Source organism: Lissotriton helveticus, chromosome 5_1 (assembly GCF_964261635.1).
Source record: "Lissotriton helveticus chromosome 5_1, aLisHel1.1, whole genome shotgun sequence".
In the NCBI taxonomy this organism is placed as follows: domain Eukaryota; kingdom Metazoa; phylum Chordata; class Amphibia; order Caudata; family Salamandridae; genus Lissotriton; species Lissotriton helveticus.
In genome coordinates, this window is record NC_136065.1 from 1,399,139,295 (window position 1) to 1,399,156,161 (window position 16,867).

At 46.3% G+C, this 16,867-nt stretch overlaps 1 protein-coding gene across 2 annotated transcripts in view; it reads right to left on the reverse strand.

Annotated features, from left to right (window-relative positions):
• Nucleotides 1-16,867, reverse strand: part of LOC144755444 (bile acid receptor-like) — a 614,559-nt gene that overhangs the window by 379,039 nt on the left and 218,653 nt on the right. For both annotated transcript variants that reach the window (XM_078644369.1, XM_078644368.1), the window contains exon 3: nt 16,437-16,563. In XM_078644369.1, the coding sequence (XP_078500495.1) occupies nt 16,437-16,500 (64 nt within the window). In that variant the 5' untranslated portion in view covers nt 16,501-16,563. The remainder of the gene's footprint in view (nt 1-16,436; nt 16,564-16,867) is intronic.

Here is a 16,867-nt window from a genome sequence, read left to right on the forward strand (position 1 = left end):
CATCGTACCCTAAACCTCATCTAGCATGGGCGGGGCATCTCGTTCCATCCGCTGCTCCCGCGACAGGACCGGGAATAGAAGTCCCTCTAAGAACATTTGTATTGCCCCCTCCTGGGCCTGTTGACCAGTTTTATATAGCCGTGTGAAATGTGCCAGCTCACCATGGATTTCTAGCTGTATGTACCGAAGTTCTCCATCCGAAGAGCGGAGAGCCATAATTGGCCCACCCGACTGCTCCTGTTTAATCAGCCAAGCGAGAAGGGGCCCAATCGATCAGCTTTAACATGCACTGACGTGGAGTGCGCTGCAAAGTTGAGGCAGCGCTGTCAGTCAAGGAGCTCCTCATGTTTCTTGTGCGCCTCCACCAGGTCATCCAATCCCCCAGCATCTGCTACCACCCTAGAATCCAATGGCAACAGACGTTCGCTCTACATTGAGCAGGTCCGATGCCACCTGTTGTCGCAGCCCATAGCCCAGCTCCAAACATTTCCCTCTCAGGGTGACTTTCATAGCTGCCCACTTTACCAGCGCGGAGGAGGCAGTCCCCGCATTGAGTGCCAAGTATTTCCCTATTGCATCAACAATCGTCTCTCGAAACATCAAATCTTCAAGCATGGCCAGTTGCAGCCTCCATGTCGGGACTCCCAGGATCCCGTCCTCCCAGGCCAACACAACACAGTGAGGATTGTGATCAGAGTGCGTGCACCCCTAATACTCAGGTTTCGAGACATAAGACAGGGGTGTCCAAAGAACCTATCGAGCCGAACGTGTAGGTTATGAGGTGCTGAAAAAAATGAATACACATTCTCCCCGGGTGATGATGTCTCCAAACATCAACCAGACCACAGCCCTGTGCCCAGCCCTTCCACACAAAAGCGTTGGTCTTGGCGGCAGTGCCCCTGAGCAGCGGAAAGGATCTGTCAGTCCGAACATCCAAAACACTGTTAAAGTCCCTGCCCAACAACCACAGGATCTCACACCACTTCCCCAGAGCAAGGGATAACTGACCAAGGAACTGGCACTGGTCCACATTCGGTGCATACATGTTTCCCAGCAGTACGTGGTGTCCAACCAATTTACCCTTTACCAACACATACCTGCCCTCCCTATCCATAAGGACCTCATCCAGGACAAAGGATGTTCCAGGACGTATCCAGATCAGGGCCCCCCAAAGAAACGGGGAGTAGTCAGTGGCGTATATTTTACCCCTCCAACTGCGTTGTAATCGGGTAATCTCTGGGGCGTTTAAGTGTGTCTCCTGCAACAACGCTACGTGCACGTTATTGCGTTCTCAATAGGAATACACTACATACATACGGGAAGGCGTGCGGAGACCCCGGACATTCCAGGTAAGTATCACATGATCCATGGCAGAGATAAGGAGAGCATACAACAGTGAACAGTGGTCTACCCTTTCCGGAACCTGATAATTAGCCGTCGGACATGCACATCAACAATTCCAATGTCCCCCACGGGCTCCTGCAGCAAAAGGGGAATGGGAAAAACCAACTAGGGAAGAAAGAAACCATGTAAGGGCAACCCCCAGACATTGGGGTGTCGTCCAAACACAACATACAGTAACCTAGCCGCATGACCTACTGGCCCAAAGAGATGGGGAAAACAGGGGGTTGTACAACCATGAAGGGTATACTCTCCTAGTCCCCACCGAGACAGTTAACAATGCATTGTCATAGCGCAGATCGGAAAGTCAAGGACGGCAAACCCCAGGACTCAGGCACATCCAACACAATAGCCCTCCCCATCCTGATACATGATAGCACACAGACATTAGGAACATTAGGTACCCCCCACAGCAATTCAAACAGCACCCAGTATTGTACTCTCATGACAGCCATTTTCATACAATAACATCCGCCGTCTGGGGTGTAACCTCCGGCCTTCTCTTGGACACCTTATCAGAGAAGTTCGCTACCAAGGAGCCCACCCCCCCCAATAAATGGAAGGAAGTGTCCACTTTATTCTCCGGCAATGCTGCCTCTGCCATCTACTCCACAATTGAACCACCTCCTGTCGCTCTTTACGGATCTGGTCCGGGCCAGGCATCGCGGATGACCTCAGGAACCGCCTCCCAGGCCGCCGTCACCTGGATCTTCTACCACCTGCTTCCTCAGGTCAAGTTGCAGCAGTTCGCATGGGTCTTGGGCAAATATATAGAAACGATGTCTCTAGCCAGTCCCAAACAGCCTGAGGCGTGTCGAAGAACCGGGCCTTCCCATCAGAGATGACACGGAGTCTGGTCGGGAACATCAGCGAATAGGCGAGACTAAGCTGCCGGAGCTGGCGTTTAACTGGCAGGAAAGACCCCCGCTGGTGCTGGACTTTCATAGTATATTCCGGAAAAAACATCTTGGTGTTTTCATATTGGATGTCGTCTAGTTTCCTCGTCTCCTGGAGGATTACCTCCCGATCCCTGAAGTGTAGGATTCTGATGATAAGTGGGCGCATCCTATCACTGCCTGGAACACGATGCGCCTGTTCAATGGTGAAGAATGGGGAGAATCCAGTATGCGGTAAGATGGTTTTAAGCCAGCTTTCCAGGAAATTGACCATGTCATGGCCCTCCACACCTTCCGGTAGCCCAATCAACCGGACATTTTTCCGCCGCGAACGGCCCTCTGCATCCTCAATCTGGTCTTCAAGATATCAGATCCGTACTTCATGGGCGTTCTGCTGTTTGTCCTGGAACTCCATGGCCGGCTTCAATTCATCAACCTCCTGTTTTATGGCAATGACCCAGTCCTTCAAATTCCGATGGTCTGCATGCAGCAGGTTGAGGTCTCTTTTATTAGAGATGAGGTCCAGAACCACCTTGTCCAATTTGGCCTCCATGGCTGTGCTAGAGCACTCAAGGGCCTGCAATATAGCGTCCAGGCAATCATCAGGAGGGTGCGCTCCCCCACAGTCTGCGGTGGGTCAGCGTCTCCAGCACCCCCACCCTTGCAAGGAGGCCCTTGACCCAGTCCCCCTGGTGCATCCCAATTTACGGTATATGACCAGATACATCTGTTGCGCCTCCAGACTATTCCACGGGGTCTCCCCACAGCGCCTCTTGACCCAACACCAGTCTGCACCTCCACAGGCCACAGTGGTAGGCCTAACACCACTCTCACACCTCTCGTTGCTCCAATTGAGACCGGCTGTCTCCTCCACTCGCTCCACAGTTACTGAGGCACCGGGCCCCATGTCACCCCTCCGTTCCGCAGTGCGTCACCACTGTCCTCCTGCGTTGAATGCTCTTGTCTAAGTGCTTCAAGCTGCATCACACATGTGCTCCCACCTGCAGCACACTTCCTACTAGTGCCACCAGTCCTTGATGTGGCCCTATCAGCATGGTCAGCCGCGGTGACCCACACTTGCACCTCCCAACACACACAGACTGTCTGATCGTACGCCACCTATTCAGATGGGCTCTCACAAGGGGCCTCTTCCTGCCTCATGGCTCGTTTCAGGCCTGCTTGGCTCTCTCACCGTGATGTCCACACCTGGACAGCCACCGGCTCCACTTCACTGTCTCGTTGAGGGCCCCCCACAGGGGACTTATTCGCCAATACTGGCTCCGGCTGCTTGCGAGCGCCTCCGCACCATTGTCTCCATCGCTCAGGGTGCAGCGCACATCCTATCTCAGACATAGCCTAAGTGCGCACCCCTGTTCAGCTCCTTAGAGGCCAGACGTTTGGTTGCCTTCCGCGTCCCAGGGAGCGGCTCCTTCGCACACCTCCCTGTTCCGCCCTCCAGTGGGAGCATGGTGTGGACAAACATCCGTGTCCGGAATGTGGGGTCCAGACCCAGGCGTTCCATCCGGCCGATCGCAGCCACAGCCCTACCGCCGTTAACCACGCTCAACTGAATGCCGCAGGGGCCCTTGGCTTCCCCTATCGAACCGCTCGATGCCCTGTGTGCCTCGGGGTCTGGCTCTGCCTCATGCCGCCTCGCACCACCCTTCTGTGGGGGCACTGTGTACACCACTGTCCGGGTCCAGAAGACGAGGCCCAGTCACAGCCGCCCGTGCGATCATGGTTAAAAATAGAAAATAATTTCATATAAATTTACAAAAACAAGAAATAAATTTGAATACATTTGTATTTATAATACGTTAACATATGTTTAGGGGGAGGATCAGATTCAATATTCACTCCCTAAAATAAGCATCTTTGGGGAAAATATTAGACTCTGGGAAGGTCAGATTTACTATTTTCATTCTAAACTAGCGTTGGACACTAGTGGAGGGGGCATATTTACTGTTCCACTCCAAGCTAAGCAGCATTTGGGAAAGCATTGGACTCAGGGGAGGGGATTCAGATTCCCTATTCACACTACAAACAAAACAAAATTGGAAAAAAGGCTAGACTCTGGAGAACTCCGATTTGCTATTCCCACTCCAAACTCATCAACAGTGAGGAAAGTGTTGGACTCTGGAAGGGTCAGATTCACTATTCTCACTCCTAACGTAGTAGCACTGGGGAAAACATTGGAATCAAAGAGGGAGCAGATTTATTATCCCCACTCCAAACTAAGCAACATTAAAGATAGCGTTGGACTTTGGAGGTGTCAGATTTACTATTCCTACTCTGAGATGGGAGGGGAGATTTGCTATTGCCACTGTAATCTAAGCAACATTGGGGAATATGCCGGACTCTGTGGGAGGGTCAGATTTACTATTCCCACTCTAAACTAATCAATGGTATTGGAGGAATGGAGGAATTTAAAATGTACATACATATGAAAAATGTTTTACTTATTGAAGTAAAAAATAGTATTATTTAAACAATTGAACCTATAGAAGGTAAATAAAAGGTATAATATATATATATATATATAAGAACACACACAATATATATATATATATATATATATATATATATATATATATATATATATATATATATATATATATATATATATATATATCCCAATAAGAAAATCCACAATTCTCACTCTCTCATGAAAGACGGACTCTGTATCAATAAGCGTTCACCTCCGTGTTTATTCACAACGCGTTTCACTTCCTTAGAAGCTTGATCACGTGAAACTGGGACCAGGTCATCTGAGCTTTGAGATTTCGTTTGTACTTGATTGGAAGATTCTGAAGTATGAAGAAAGTTCAATAGATTTAAGTTGACTTAACTCCTCGCGTTTAGATCCTGAGACATTCATAGGGTCACCTGGAGATGGTTTTTTGACTATTTGCTACTTCAAAAAGAAGCTTTAGGTGATTCTTAGGGTTGTCTAAAACACATTTAATGTGAGAGGACTTTGCCCTGAAAAGTGATTTTTGTATCTTCTTCAGCAGCTCTCAACTGAATCATATTATAGTGAGACAGAAATTGTCCCGATCATACCCTCAAGTCTTCAAGTTTCTTTCTTTCTTAATGGGGCAGAAGGCTTAGGTCTTTTTCCTTTTCAAGGGAACATAACCGACAAGCAGGACTTTCATGCAGTCATTGTAGATGACTGTGGTGTCCAGTGAGGGAGGGAGATTCAACATTGGCGTACTTCCTGAAGCACGAATATCCATAATCTTTGTGACCCAAAACTACACAATCTCCTTTCCTTGTTGGCCAAAGGTTTTGCAGTGAGAAAAAGGTTACGTTAATAGGATCTGAAGATGATTAGAGAATTGAGAGGGAAAGAGTAATCATTAGTCAGTAGGCAACTCTTTGAGATGGTAAGGTCGCGTGTGGGGCTTTGATAATGGGTAGGTTGTTGCCAGTGGTAGAGGAGGTCATTTTCCTACTCTAGTTGATCTGCCACAAGAGGCTTGCTTTCTCACTTAAGCTTTGGAGCATTTCACTCAGACTCTTTTTAATCTCCTGAAGTTCTTCACATCTACCTTCAATTCCTTGTGGAGATTTTGGAAGCTGGAATTTAAATATCTTGCCACAGGATTTGTTTCTTTCATTCCCTGTGGATTCACTTGCTACTCTAGTGAGCATTAATGAATATTAAAGAAAATCAGTTGACAGAGAAGACAAAGTTACTTACCATTAATACCTGTTTTCTGTCAAGGGTATTTTGTTTAAAAAAATATTTATATTACCTGTGTATGCGTTACAACAAGGTGCATCATTCAACATGCGTTGTTTCCTTTTAGATGCAATTTTGCAAGTGTTTCACTAGCAAAACAATAACAGAACATGTCCCAACGATTAACATAAAATCACACGTCTTATACATGGGCAAAGTGAACCCGTCCACTTTCAAGTACAGAACACAAAAAGAGAGACCTTCTTATCTTTATATTCCTCATGTAGTAACCTCCGAACATCCAAGGAGGAGAGGTTTATCAATGATCTGGGTACATTAGCAAACATATCTTAATGGCACTAGCTGATATAGCATCATAGTAAATTCAAAAGAACATAGCATGTGCTTAGATTTAAAACACTGGAGGCTTTAATTGTGCATGTTAGACACCAAAATATGGGATTTAGAGTGGTATCGTTCTTTAACGCTCCAAAACTCAAAAAAGTGAGTCCATACAGTGATAAAGTTAAAAATGCGAAAGAAAAAGGACAGCTATGAACCACAATGTACCCCAATAATGGGCTAGGTAGTTACATGACCTTTTACCTATATTCGTTCTACCATTGTTCCACATAACAGATGGAAACACCTGATGCTAGGGTAAGTGTCCCACACCAGTTATACGAATTAACACTCAATATGGAGGAGCACATATCTAGAAAAGTTAAAGGTCTCTTTTGGGAAACACTGACTTTTGAAAACAACATCCTTTGTTCCACACAACGGTTTTTGGTGCTGACCTTTTACCTAGTTAGGTGCTGCATAAATGTTGTGTGGTTTTCTCTCAAAACTAGCCTCATTTATTATGCATGAGGATTCTCAGTATCACAGCAAGATTACCATATCCTGCATAATAACTCTGTATTAGGGTCATCACTATCATCATCCTCTGCCAACATGCCCACAGTACCATGACACATCTAGGTAGAACCCCTGAGGGTACCTTTTGGGTATCTAAGCACCACATCCTCGCTGGGCAAAGAAGAGGAGAAAGACTTCCATGTTGACATGCTGAAACGAGACGCTGAGGTCCCTGTACGCAGATACTCCAACACGCAGTGGTCTGTCATCACTTGCAGGAGTGTCTAACTCGAGACCAAGACAGGGTCCTTCGCACCCTCACATCAGGTAATGGGGTTGGCTCTTTCCTAGGGGTATTCTTGCCTATACACCTACATAAATGCTAGGTACATCTAATTAGGGTTAGCATTGTAGGAGTCACATTATTACTGTCATGTATCTATATGCCTGCATATATCCATTGTTTTAGCACTATGGTAGAATTCTACCTTTTATTTACTCTGTAGTGCTCATGATCGTATATATCTTTTTCTGTCTAATGGTTGTTGCAGCACACATATTTTACACTAGAATGATGCTCCATCGTTTATTCTGTGTATCTCTCTGAGACAAAGTGAGGATGGGTGACTGAGCGAAGTACTGGACTGTTAACACTATCTCTGAGGGGTCAGGGTTGTCATGTCTATTGTTGTCAGAAACTATTTGCTCCTTGGTAAGAGGGGTTCGTGGTGGCACTGTGAGCTAGCTGGTCTACAGATGAACATATCCTTTTGGGGTGTCTGGAATCAGTCTGGACACCAATCCTTTAGTTTATGTTGTCTAAACGCGCAGATCTATATAGATTTGTAGGATGTACACAACAGGACCTATGAATTACAAGCACTGTGGAAACATGTTGGATGTTTTAGTAGTGAAGGGCCTGAGTGCAGGACGATCTATGTTTGGCTAGGCTTTGTTTCTCAAAGGAATAGATTTTATTTGTCAAATAACAAATATAGTGCAGAGGCCTGTACCCCAGCAACTTCTGCATACAAAATGAACATTTAACTGACTTTGACAATTTCAATAATCAAAACAGGACAACTGAAAAGCAATACATATGAAATATCAACAAAAGGAAAAAGAAAGACAAGAAAAAAAAGAGAAACAAAAACTCCACGAACCCACCCCCCATCGCACTTGCACCTACTCCAGAACAGCACCACAAAAAGAACTGCATTGTCCAACTAAACATGATGTGTCAGTGCCCAAGGGGCAGTATCATATGTCAGTTAAGGTGGGAGTGAAGCCGGGTCGAGGGACCTGGCTATGAAGACGGGTTCCAGCAATAAGCCGTGATAATCCGCCCACCGCTTACAAATGTTAAAATGCTTAAGCAGACACCCCCTGGCCACAAAGATGGGAATCTCCAAACCCATGCAGAAATCTTTGCAATTTTTTCACGCAGACACCGAGGGCGCCCTCAGAGCCTTCCAGGCCCTAGCGATATCTCTCTTAGCTAAGGTAAAGTCTAGTAACATAAGATGGCGCTTGTATATGTTGCCTCCTATGTCGTCCATAACACGTAACAAGACCAGCTTTGGTGAGCTGGGGAGGTCCCAACCCAGCACTTCGGAGAGGCACGCCGTAACCCCCTTCCAGAATCTCACTAACGGGGAGCAGTGCCAGGCAGTGTGCAGTAGAGTACCTTCTTCATGTTCGCATTGAAGACATATCGGGGAAGCTACCAATCCCGCCCTCCAGAGCCTAACCCTGGTGAAATAGACCCGGTGGAGGAATTTAAACTGGATAAGGCGCAGGCTTACTGCTATGGCAGACCCCCGCAGGGAGGCCGGAGCCTCTGTCTAGTCCTCCTTCTCCAGTGGGCCTATGTCTTACTCCCCGGCCTCTCTAAGGTGCTGTAGCGTGGGGGAGCTATGGGTAACCAGGGGCTGATAGATTTTGGAGATCTTGTGGTCGTGGAGGTCTCCCATAAATACCTTTGCCTCTATGGGACTAAATTCAGCCAGGGACCCCAGGCCCTCAAGGTGCGGAGAGATGGCGTGTCGGAACTGCAGGTATCTGTAAAATTGGGGTTTAGGCATCTGAAAGTCCTTCTGTAAATCCTGAAAGGATTTCAGGATCGACCCCCGCATTAAGTCTCCAAGAGTAGAGATACCAATACGGTCCCAGACCTGAAAGCCAGACAATGTAGCCAGTTGCGGTAGTCACCCATTGTGCCAAAGAGTGGTCTCCCGGGTCAGCCTATTCCACCACAAATCCTCCGCAACGCCTGACGCCAAATTTGGAATACAAGTGTCGTAGAAGATGGCAATGAGTTACGTATCAGTGCAGAGTAGAGTACAGTCTGTAAAGTGTGATCTTGAGAGGCATGGGCCCTGAAATCTTGTCTGGCTCTCTTTCCCTTTATGTCCCTACTCGCACTCTTCGTTCCCAGGGCCAGGCCCTGGTTGTAGTCCCCAGATACAGGCTCTGCCGCATGGGCGGCCGCTCATTTGGTGTAAAGGCGGCATCAGCTTGGAACTCCCTTCCGGTGGAATTGCGCCTGCTAGAGGATCTTTTGGCTTTTAGGAAAGCTTTGAAAACATTCCTGTTTTAGTCTTCAACCCCCAGTCTGTGTCATGTATTTAGAGTGGTCCTTTCTGGTTCTCTTTTAGCTGTGTTATGTTTTTTATGCGCTCCCTTGTCAATGCGCCAGGACGCTCCTTAGCTGGAGTATCTGTGCGCACAATAAAAACCAATAACATAACATAACATAACATAACATAACATCTCCCATACACTGCCTCTCGACCGCGTATGCCGGGTTGGTCCTGTCCCCATACCACCACTTATTGAGGACCAACAGACGTGAGGGCATGAAATATGACATAATATCAGAGGTTGCCAGCCCCCCACAGTATGGTGACTTGAAGCAGGTCCGCAGGGCCACCCTCGTCACTCCGCCAGCCCACAGAAACTGTCCCAGAGCCGCATTGACCTGTTGGAACTATCTGGGGGGAATCGGATATGGATGTTTTTGTAGCTGATAAAGCAGGCATGGGAGCGATGCCATCTTAAAGATGGCGGACCACCCATAATTAGACAGGGGCATATGAGACCAGGTTTTAAGATCTCCCCACACGCGATCCCACACAGGGGTCAGATTCCTATCTCAAGATGTAACAGGCAAATCCGGTAAAAACACTCCCAGATACTTCAACCCCCAGAAGCCACTTGAACGGAGAAGGCCCAGGAACCAAGACCCACCTCCTCCCCAGGACCCAAAGGGTAGATTTGCGAGGGTTCATGTATAGACCAGAGGTCTCCCCGAAAATATGCATGATGCAAAGCAATCGCGGTCCCGTCTTGTCTATTTCTGTGAGAAAAAATAAAACATCATTGGCAAAGAGGGCAATGCGATCTGACAGACCAGGTGCCCACTCGAGACCAGTCACCTGGGCGTCTATCCGCACCCAGGAGGCCAAGGGTTCCATAGCTAACGCAAACAGGTAGGGGGACAGTGGGCAACCCTGCCTGGTGCCTCGTCCGATAAAAAACGTAGAGGAGATGGAGCCCGCCACCCGCACAGATGCAGTCAGGTCTGTATAGAGCAGAGTGAGGTCTGGCAAGAATCGTGGTCCAAAATTTAGCTTGCGGAGTAGTGTGAATAAATATACCTAGCTAAGGGAATCAAATGCCCTATCCATATCCGCAAGTAACAGCGCAGCCCGTTCCCCCAACCACCTGGAAGGTATGGATTATTTTAGGCTCTGTGTCTGTACTCCCAGTTTCCTGACCGGTTGTCGGACTTGTCATGATTTTTTATAATGTTTTTTTTACCATTTTCACTCATATAAAAAACGGTGTGAGTCATCAATGGAGTGCGTACAGCAATGGTAAGATACCATACTGTACAAGAGCAAGCATCTGGCAGTGGGCCCAGGGAACTGGCTCAGGACCCCAGAATTCCCCAGCAATCCCAAGGGGGAACCACCCACTTAGCACGATTGGATCAAAACCGGCCACACATAACATACCAGTAAACCCCTAGAGAGGACAGCCAGTTAGCGGTGACTAGCTGAACAGAGCCCTGAGTGTTGTGCGATGTATAGCCATGATAATTTCGCCACACACCCAACCCGTAGCTTCATAATGACCTTCTCCGCCCTCATACAGAAATCCATTCCTGCAATCCACTGTGCTCTCGTGGGGTCCTTAGGGAGCCCCCAACTCTGTGCAACATCTCTCCTTGCCACAATCAGCCCTAGCATGAAGAATATCAACTTTTTATCTAGGCAGGTCCACATTCCCATGGATATCGGGGAGTACAAACGTGATTAGGTAGCGCTGTGTCTGCAGTCACTGCGTCGAGTTCCCGAAGGATCATGTCCCAGTACACCTGGATCTCACTACACACCCAGATAATATGATAAAATGACCCGTCAGCAGAATCACATCCAAGACAACTGGGCAGAGGTATATGTCCCATTTTACCTGGTCCAGATACACCCTTTGTAGAATTTTCAACTAGATGAGGCAGAAGTGAGCCATTATGCCTACCTCCCGTGGATACGTAAGGGAGGCCTCCCAACTCACATCCTTCATCTCCCGCAGGTCTCGCTCCCAACACAACCACAAGGGCCAAAAGTTGTCTGGAATCTGATTGCTGAAGCCTTGTACAGTGAGGAGATCGCACCTGCCCAGCGGATCCCTGAGCAAAAGCCTCTCCAGTGGGGCTGAATCGGGCCAGTCTGTCCAATCAACCCCCACTGTGCGAAGTACATGACAGAGTTGCTTATGCATGAAGAATTGCATATAGGAGAGCCCATACTCGCCCACAAACTATCGAAGGATTTAACCACTCCTTCCTCTATACTGTCCCGCATTGCAGCAATCCCGAGTAAGTTTCATCTGGCAAAACCCTGAAGGTGGGGTACCTCCGTCAGCATTGCACCCACCCATAGCAGCATGGCCTTCATGACCCCACCAGTCCAACCAATATGGGCCTGCATCTTGTCCAAGGCCACCAGAACAGCCCGAGTGGGAACGGGCAGGGTCTTCCTGTCACGCCCACCGTAAAAATAATGCTACCACATAGGGGAAAATGTTTGCATTGTCAGCATTTCGTCCATCATTTGTTTGCTGTAACACTTTTCACCCTAAGTGGGATGGGTATGCCCAGACGTGGATCCCTTGCTTACGTGCCACCAGATTCAAGCTAGCCTGGCTGAAGAAGGGTGACATACCCTGAAACCGGTCCCAGGATGCTTGTTTCCGGTCCAGGGAGGACCTGGCTTGGCAGTTCGGTCTGGACTGTTCCCATGAGGCACAGGGTCAAGACTGATTTGCATATGGCTGGGTTTAAACTGGGCTGGCATGGTGAGCAAAAGAACAATGGATTTAACCCAGATCTTTTGACTGGCGGAGAATATTTGCATTGTCCGTCCATCATTTGTTTGCTGTAACACCAAGTAGGGGCCACAATAGTGCACCGATCTAAGCAGACCACGGGATCCCTGTTTAGGTTGTAGGCATAGACATTAATGACATGCAGCTGGGCTGTCCAGTAATAGGGCAAACCTATCCCCCGGTTGTAAACTGAGCTCTTCACAGTAATCCAGGGAACAGAACCATCCCACAGCAACAATCTCACCATTCTCTCTATCCGTAGGAAATAGGACTCGGGGACCACATAGGGGATTTTTGCAGAACATACACTAACTTTGGGAGGATATCATTTTATAGATGGCTGCCCTGTAGAGGTGCGTCCACTGCATTTTCGGCCATCTAGATTCGTCACTCTGAAGTTCAGGTAGAGGCCTCTCTAAATTAATCCCCTTGAATTTCTCTCTATTCACTGTAACTTAAAACCCCAAATAGCGAAAAGCCACCCTCCACTATCCTCAGGGGGGCCTTCACCACAGGGCAAAGGTCCCACCCGTGTCAAGGGAATTTTTATTCAATTTATAAACAAACAGGCTTCCTCCCTGTTACAGTCATAAGAATTAAACAATAGTTTTGGATATAAGATTCTATGGCTTGCATTAGATTGCCGAAACAAACTGTCATTGCGTGCTGGAATTGAGGCAGTCATATGTCAGACTTAAAGATTTTTCTCTAACCAAGGCTGTAGCATATGGCAACAATTTTCTTTTCATATCTCAGTTTTAAAAATAAAGGAAAAATACAGAACTGTTATGGCAAAGGCAGTAGGGTGGACCTACTTATTGTGAAAAGCATATGTGGATTCCAGGAGGTCTTTAAGGGTGGATTGTTATAACACTGTTTTAAAGCCTGTTGACATCTTTTTTTAATGGCATTTCACAGATTACTGTAGTAGTCAAAAGGTTTGTGTTGGTTTTCCCCTCTGCTAAACACTGAGGTCGAAGACTTGCGCTGTGAGTATCCTTGTTATGTCCCCTGACTGTATAATTGTACATATTTGTCATTTTATAACTATAAGCATGATGATTGCCCTAAAATACAGGAAGCCTAAGGGTTTATGTTGACAATCCAGTGATAAAGGCTGTAAACCTGATTGGTTAATTGGAAACGTCATGTCAGATACCATAGTTCTGATCTGTTTACTATGGAATAGTATGACAAAGGCAGAAGAGGTTACAATAACTGTGAAAAGTATATGTTTCAGCCATTAGGCCTGTAAGGGTGGATCAATAGTACTCTGTGTTAGAGCCTGTAGACAGGTGCTATACTACATATTGTCTCACAGATTACAGCAGCTATAAACCCGATAGGAAGAAGATTTACAATGTGAGAATCCTAGTTAGTTCTTTGTAAGGGGGCCTGTATGTTGCTTTATCAGCTGTAACTTTGTAATTGAAACTTATTTAGCTGTACGAGTATTCAAGTACTTTTTAGGTACAACCTAACACCTTTAACTGTCTACCAAGTTCCTGTATTAAACAACAAAGATAAATAATACTTCCATATGCATATACCGAGGGGTTTGGGTCAGCAGTCGTCAGCCATTGAATGCATGATTTACCCGACTGGCGGATTCCTAATTGTTATGAGGAATTATGTATACTGTATCATTGTTTTACTAAGATGGTCACCAGGTTTCTTGTGTACATGGTGGCCATGTTGGAACTTTAAAACAATGGTACACTATGCACAACACTATTCCTAGGTGGATGTCCTCTATTTAATTTTTGTTTACTTATTTCTTATTGCAAGTGCATGCCCACCATGCTTAAGCAGACTCATTTGGACTTTTTCTACTTTTATTCTTTTAATTTATCTTAGATAGGCTTTCTGAGTGTGTGTGTGTGTGTGTGCTTTGTTCTTGATGGGTAAGTGGGTGAATGTAAGAATGAGTCAGTAGGTGAATAAATAGATGCATGAGTGCAAGGACAGATGCATTATGATGAGTTATTGACTGCCTAAACTCACCCACGACTAAAGAGGCATTTTCAGTTAAAGGTCAGACCTATTGGCATCACCAATATGTGTTACTTTTATAGTAGGCTTTAATATCTTTACTATTTCTTTGCAGCTGTGGCCCGTGGAGTTAAGAGCGGTGGAACGGTGGGGACGGGTGGGGGAATTTCGATGGATGATGACGAGGGAAAAGTAATTATTTATTTAAATTTCCCTCATCATCGTCCGTCGAAATCCTCCCTCACTCGGCTCCACTGCCCCACCGGTTTTACCTGCACGGGCCGCGGCTGGGGTTGGGTTTATAAAGTTAAAAGATAACAAATGTAAACCGAATAATGGTTTTTCATATTGATTGTCATTTTTGCTTTGTTTATAGAGTTTTTTCTATGCGCACTAGTATTGATGAAATTAATACTTTTCAAAGTACACAATTAAGGTGTCGATTAGGATGGCGGACGGACCAGCGTCCGTCCGCCACCCCGAGGTGGAGGGACTGTCCGCAGGGGCAGCGGTGTTCCCTCCATAGGAATTAGGATGTGACCGCCAGCCTGGCGGTCACATCCTGTATATTTAACATTGCGGCGGTTGCTGCTTAAAGCAGCACCGGCCGCAAAGTTAAAAATGCATGCTTTGCATGTGCATGCACAAAGCGGCAGGCACCACGTGGTGCCTGCCGCTTTGTGCATGCACATGCAGGGGGGTACCATAGGTACCCCCCATGTGCACCCCACACCCCCCAACACCCTGGGGGCCCGCAAGGGGCCCCCAGAAGCAAAGGTCCACATGCTTTTCCACGGCGGAATATCCGCCGCGGAAAAGCATGTCTCCGCACACATCATAATATGGCTGGCGGTGTCTTGCAGACACCGCCACCATATTGTGGTCCACACCCCACGGATCAGCGGCGGACAGACCTGCCGTCCGCCGCTGATCCCACCGCCATCATAATCTGGCGGTGGGTGTTTTCAAGGACCACGGCGATGAATCCGCATCCTCTGGGCCGGCGGTGGCTTCCACCGGCCCGGAGGATGCGGATTCACCGCCATCATAATCGACCCCTAAGTCTGGAAACAGTTTTATATGAACGCATGGTAAGGGATAGTGTAAAACATTTTAAACAGTGTATATGTTACTTGAACAATGCATTTATGATGATGATTTTGAATACGAGTCATGAACAATATCTTTAACAGAATTTTTTTTTTATTTTGCTTTGTTTCAGGTATTTCTATATGCGTACAACTACCCCATGAAGCTCATAGACGTACGAAAAACATTGAGTAACATCTGTCATACTGTGGGCTAGGATTAAAAAATGTTTATGCAAATGTTTCATATATATTCTAATGAAAACTTGATCAAAAAACTGAACCCAACATTTTTTCGAAATATATTTGATACTTGAAACAACAACTCGGGTCCGATTTACTACATACTAGTTGCAAGAAACTGAACACAATTGATTTGGTGTAAATCCGCTTAAATGTTTTTGGAGAAATTAGCCTTTAAAAAGTGTCCCATGCTGAGCCTGAAGAGGTTAGATTTTAGAGAAATCAGGATTGTTAATTGCAGAGTTCCACATACCGGGTTTCCTGGACCTCAAAAATACTCAAATCTAATCAGACAAGTCTTTTTTTCTTGTTACCCACCTTGGGTTCGCGGATCCTCAGCCAAATCTGCAAAACCAAAACAATCTGATTGGCTGGCTGCAACTCCGAAAATAATATTGTGGCTGCCATTACAGCTTGCTTGTACTAGTTTTCAGGCCCTAGGAAAAAAATCTCAAAGGAGACATAAGGGGGTGGGACAAGTAAACCCTGACCCCGAGCTCTTGTGAGTGGGAGCCAGGTTGTTTCAATTCTTTAAAAAATGCTGATTTTTCTGCTGGTTTGTCAGATTCCTGCAGCAGATTCCTTCGTGGTCCACGGCATGGCTTCCTAAGGTGCACAGACTAATTTATTGTGCCATTTTCCTTTTTATGTTGACAATCCAGTAAGCAGTATTCTGACCCCAACATATAGTTGTTTTTCTTGCCTTGAGGTGGTGACAAATCAACGTTTTCAGAATTTGAGGTAATGGGGCTCCTCCCTGCTAATTCTTCTATTTGTAATGAGGGTGTTCCCTGGTGAGATCCTGTGATTCCAATTAGACATTTGTGAGCTGTTATAAAGTGAAACAGAACAGCAATACAAATCTATTCAACCTACCATAGTACTGCAGAGGTTCTGAAAGGCAGTAAGCATCAGGTAAAGTCAAATAACCATTTGCCATTGTCTGCTCAGATTCCACTGTACCAATCACTTTTGGGGGAAGCAGGCTTAGTCCAGTAAAAATCTGAAAAAAATAAAAAAGAATTTTGTCAAAGTACAGTTTTGCAAATATATCGGGAATCTATGCAACAATGAATACTATAGCACAGGCTCAAGGAGATTTCTAATGTGCTTTACATACCTTAGTGACCACTTTAAACAATTACCTTCATGTTTTCTAACACAAAGAAATTGGCACACATTTCTGGTGTGCTTTGAGAGATGATCCTACATTTTTATGTTGGTGCCAACCCTGGGGCAGGAAGAGTAGTAAGGGATGCTTTTTCCATCGTGGTAATACGTTGCACTCAAATAAGACAGCAGTCTAT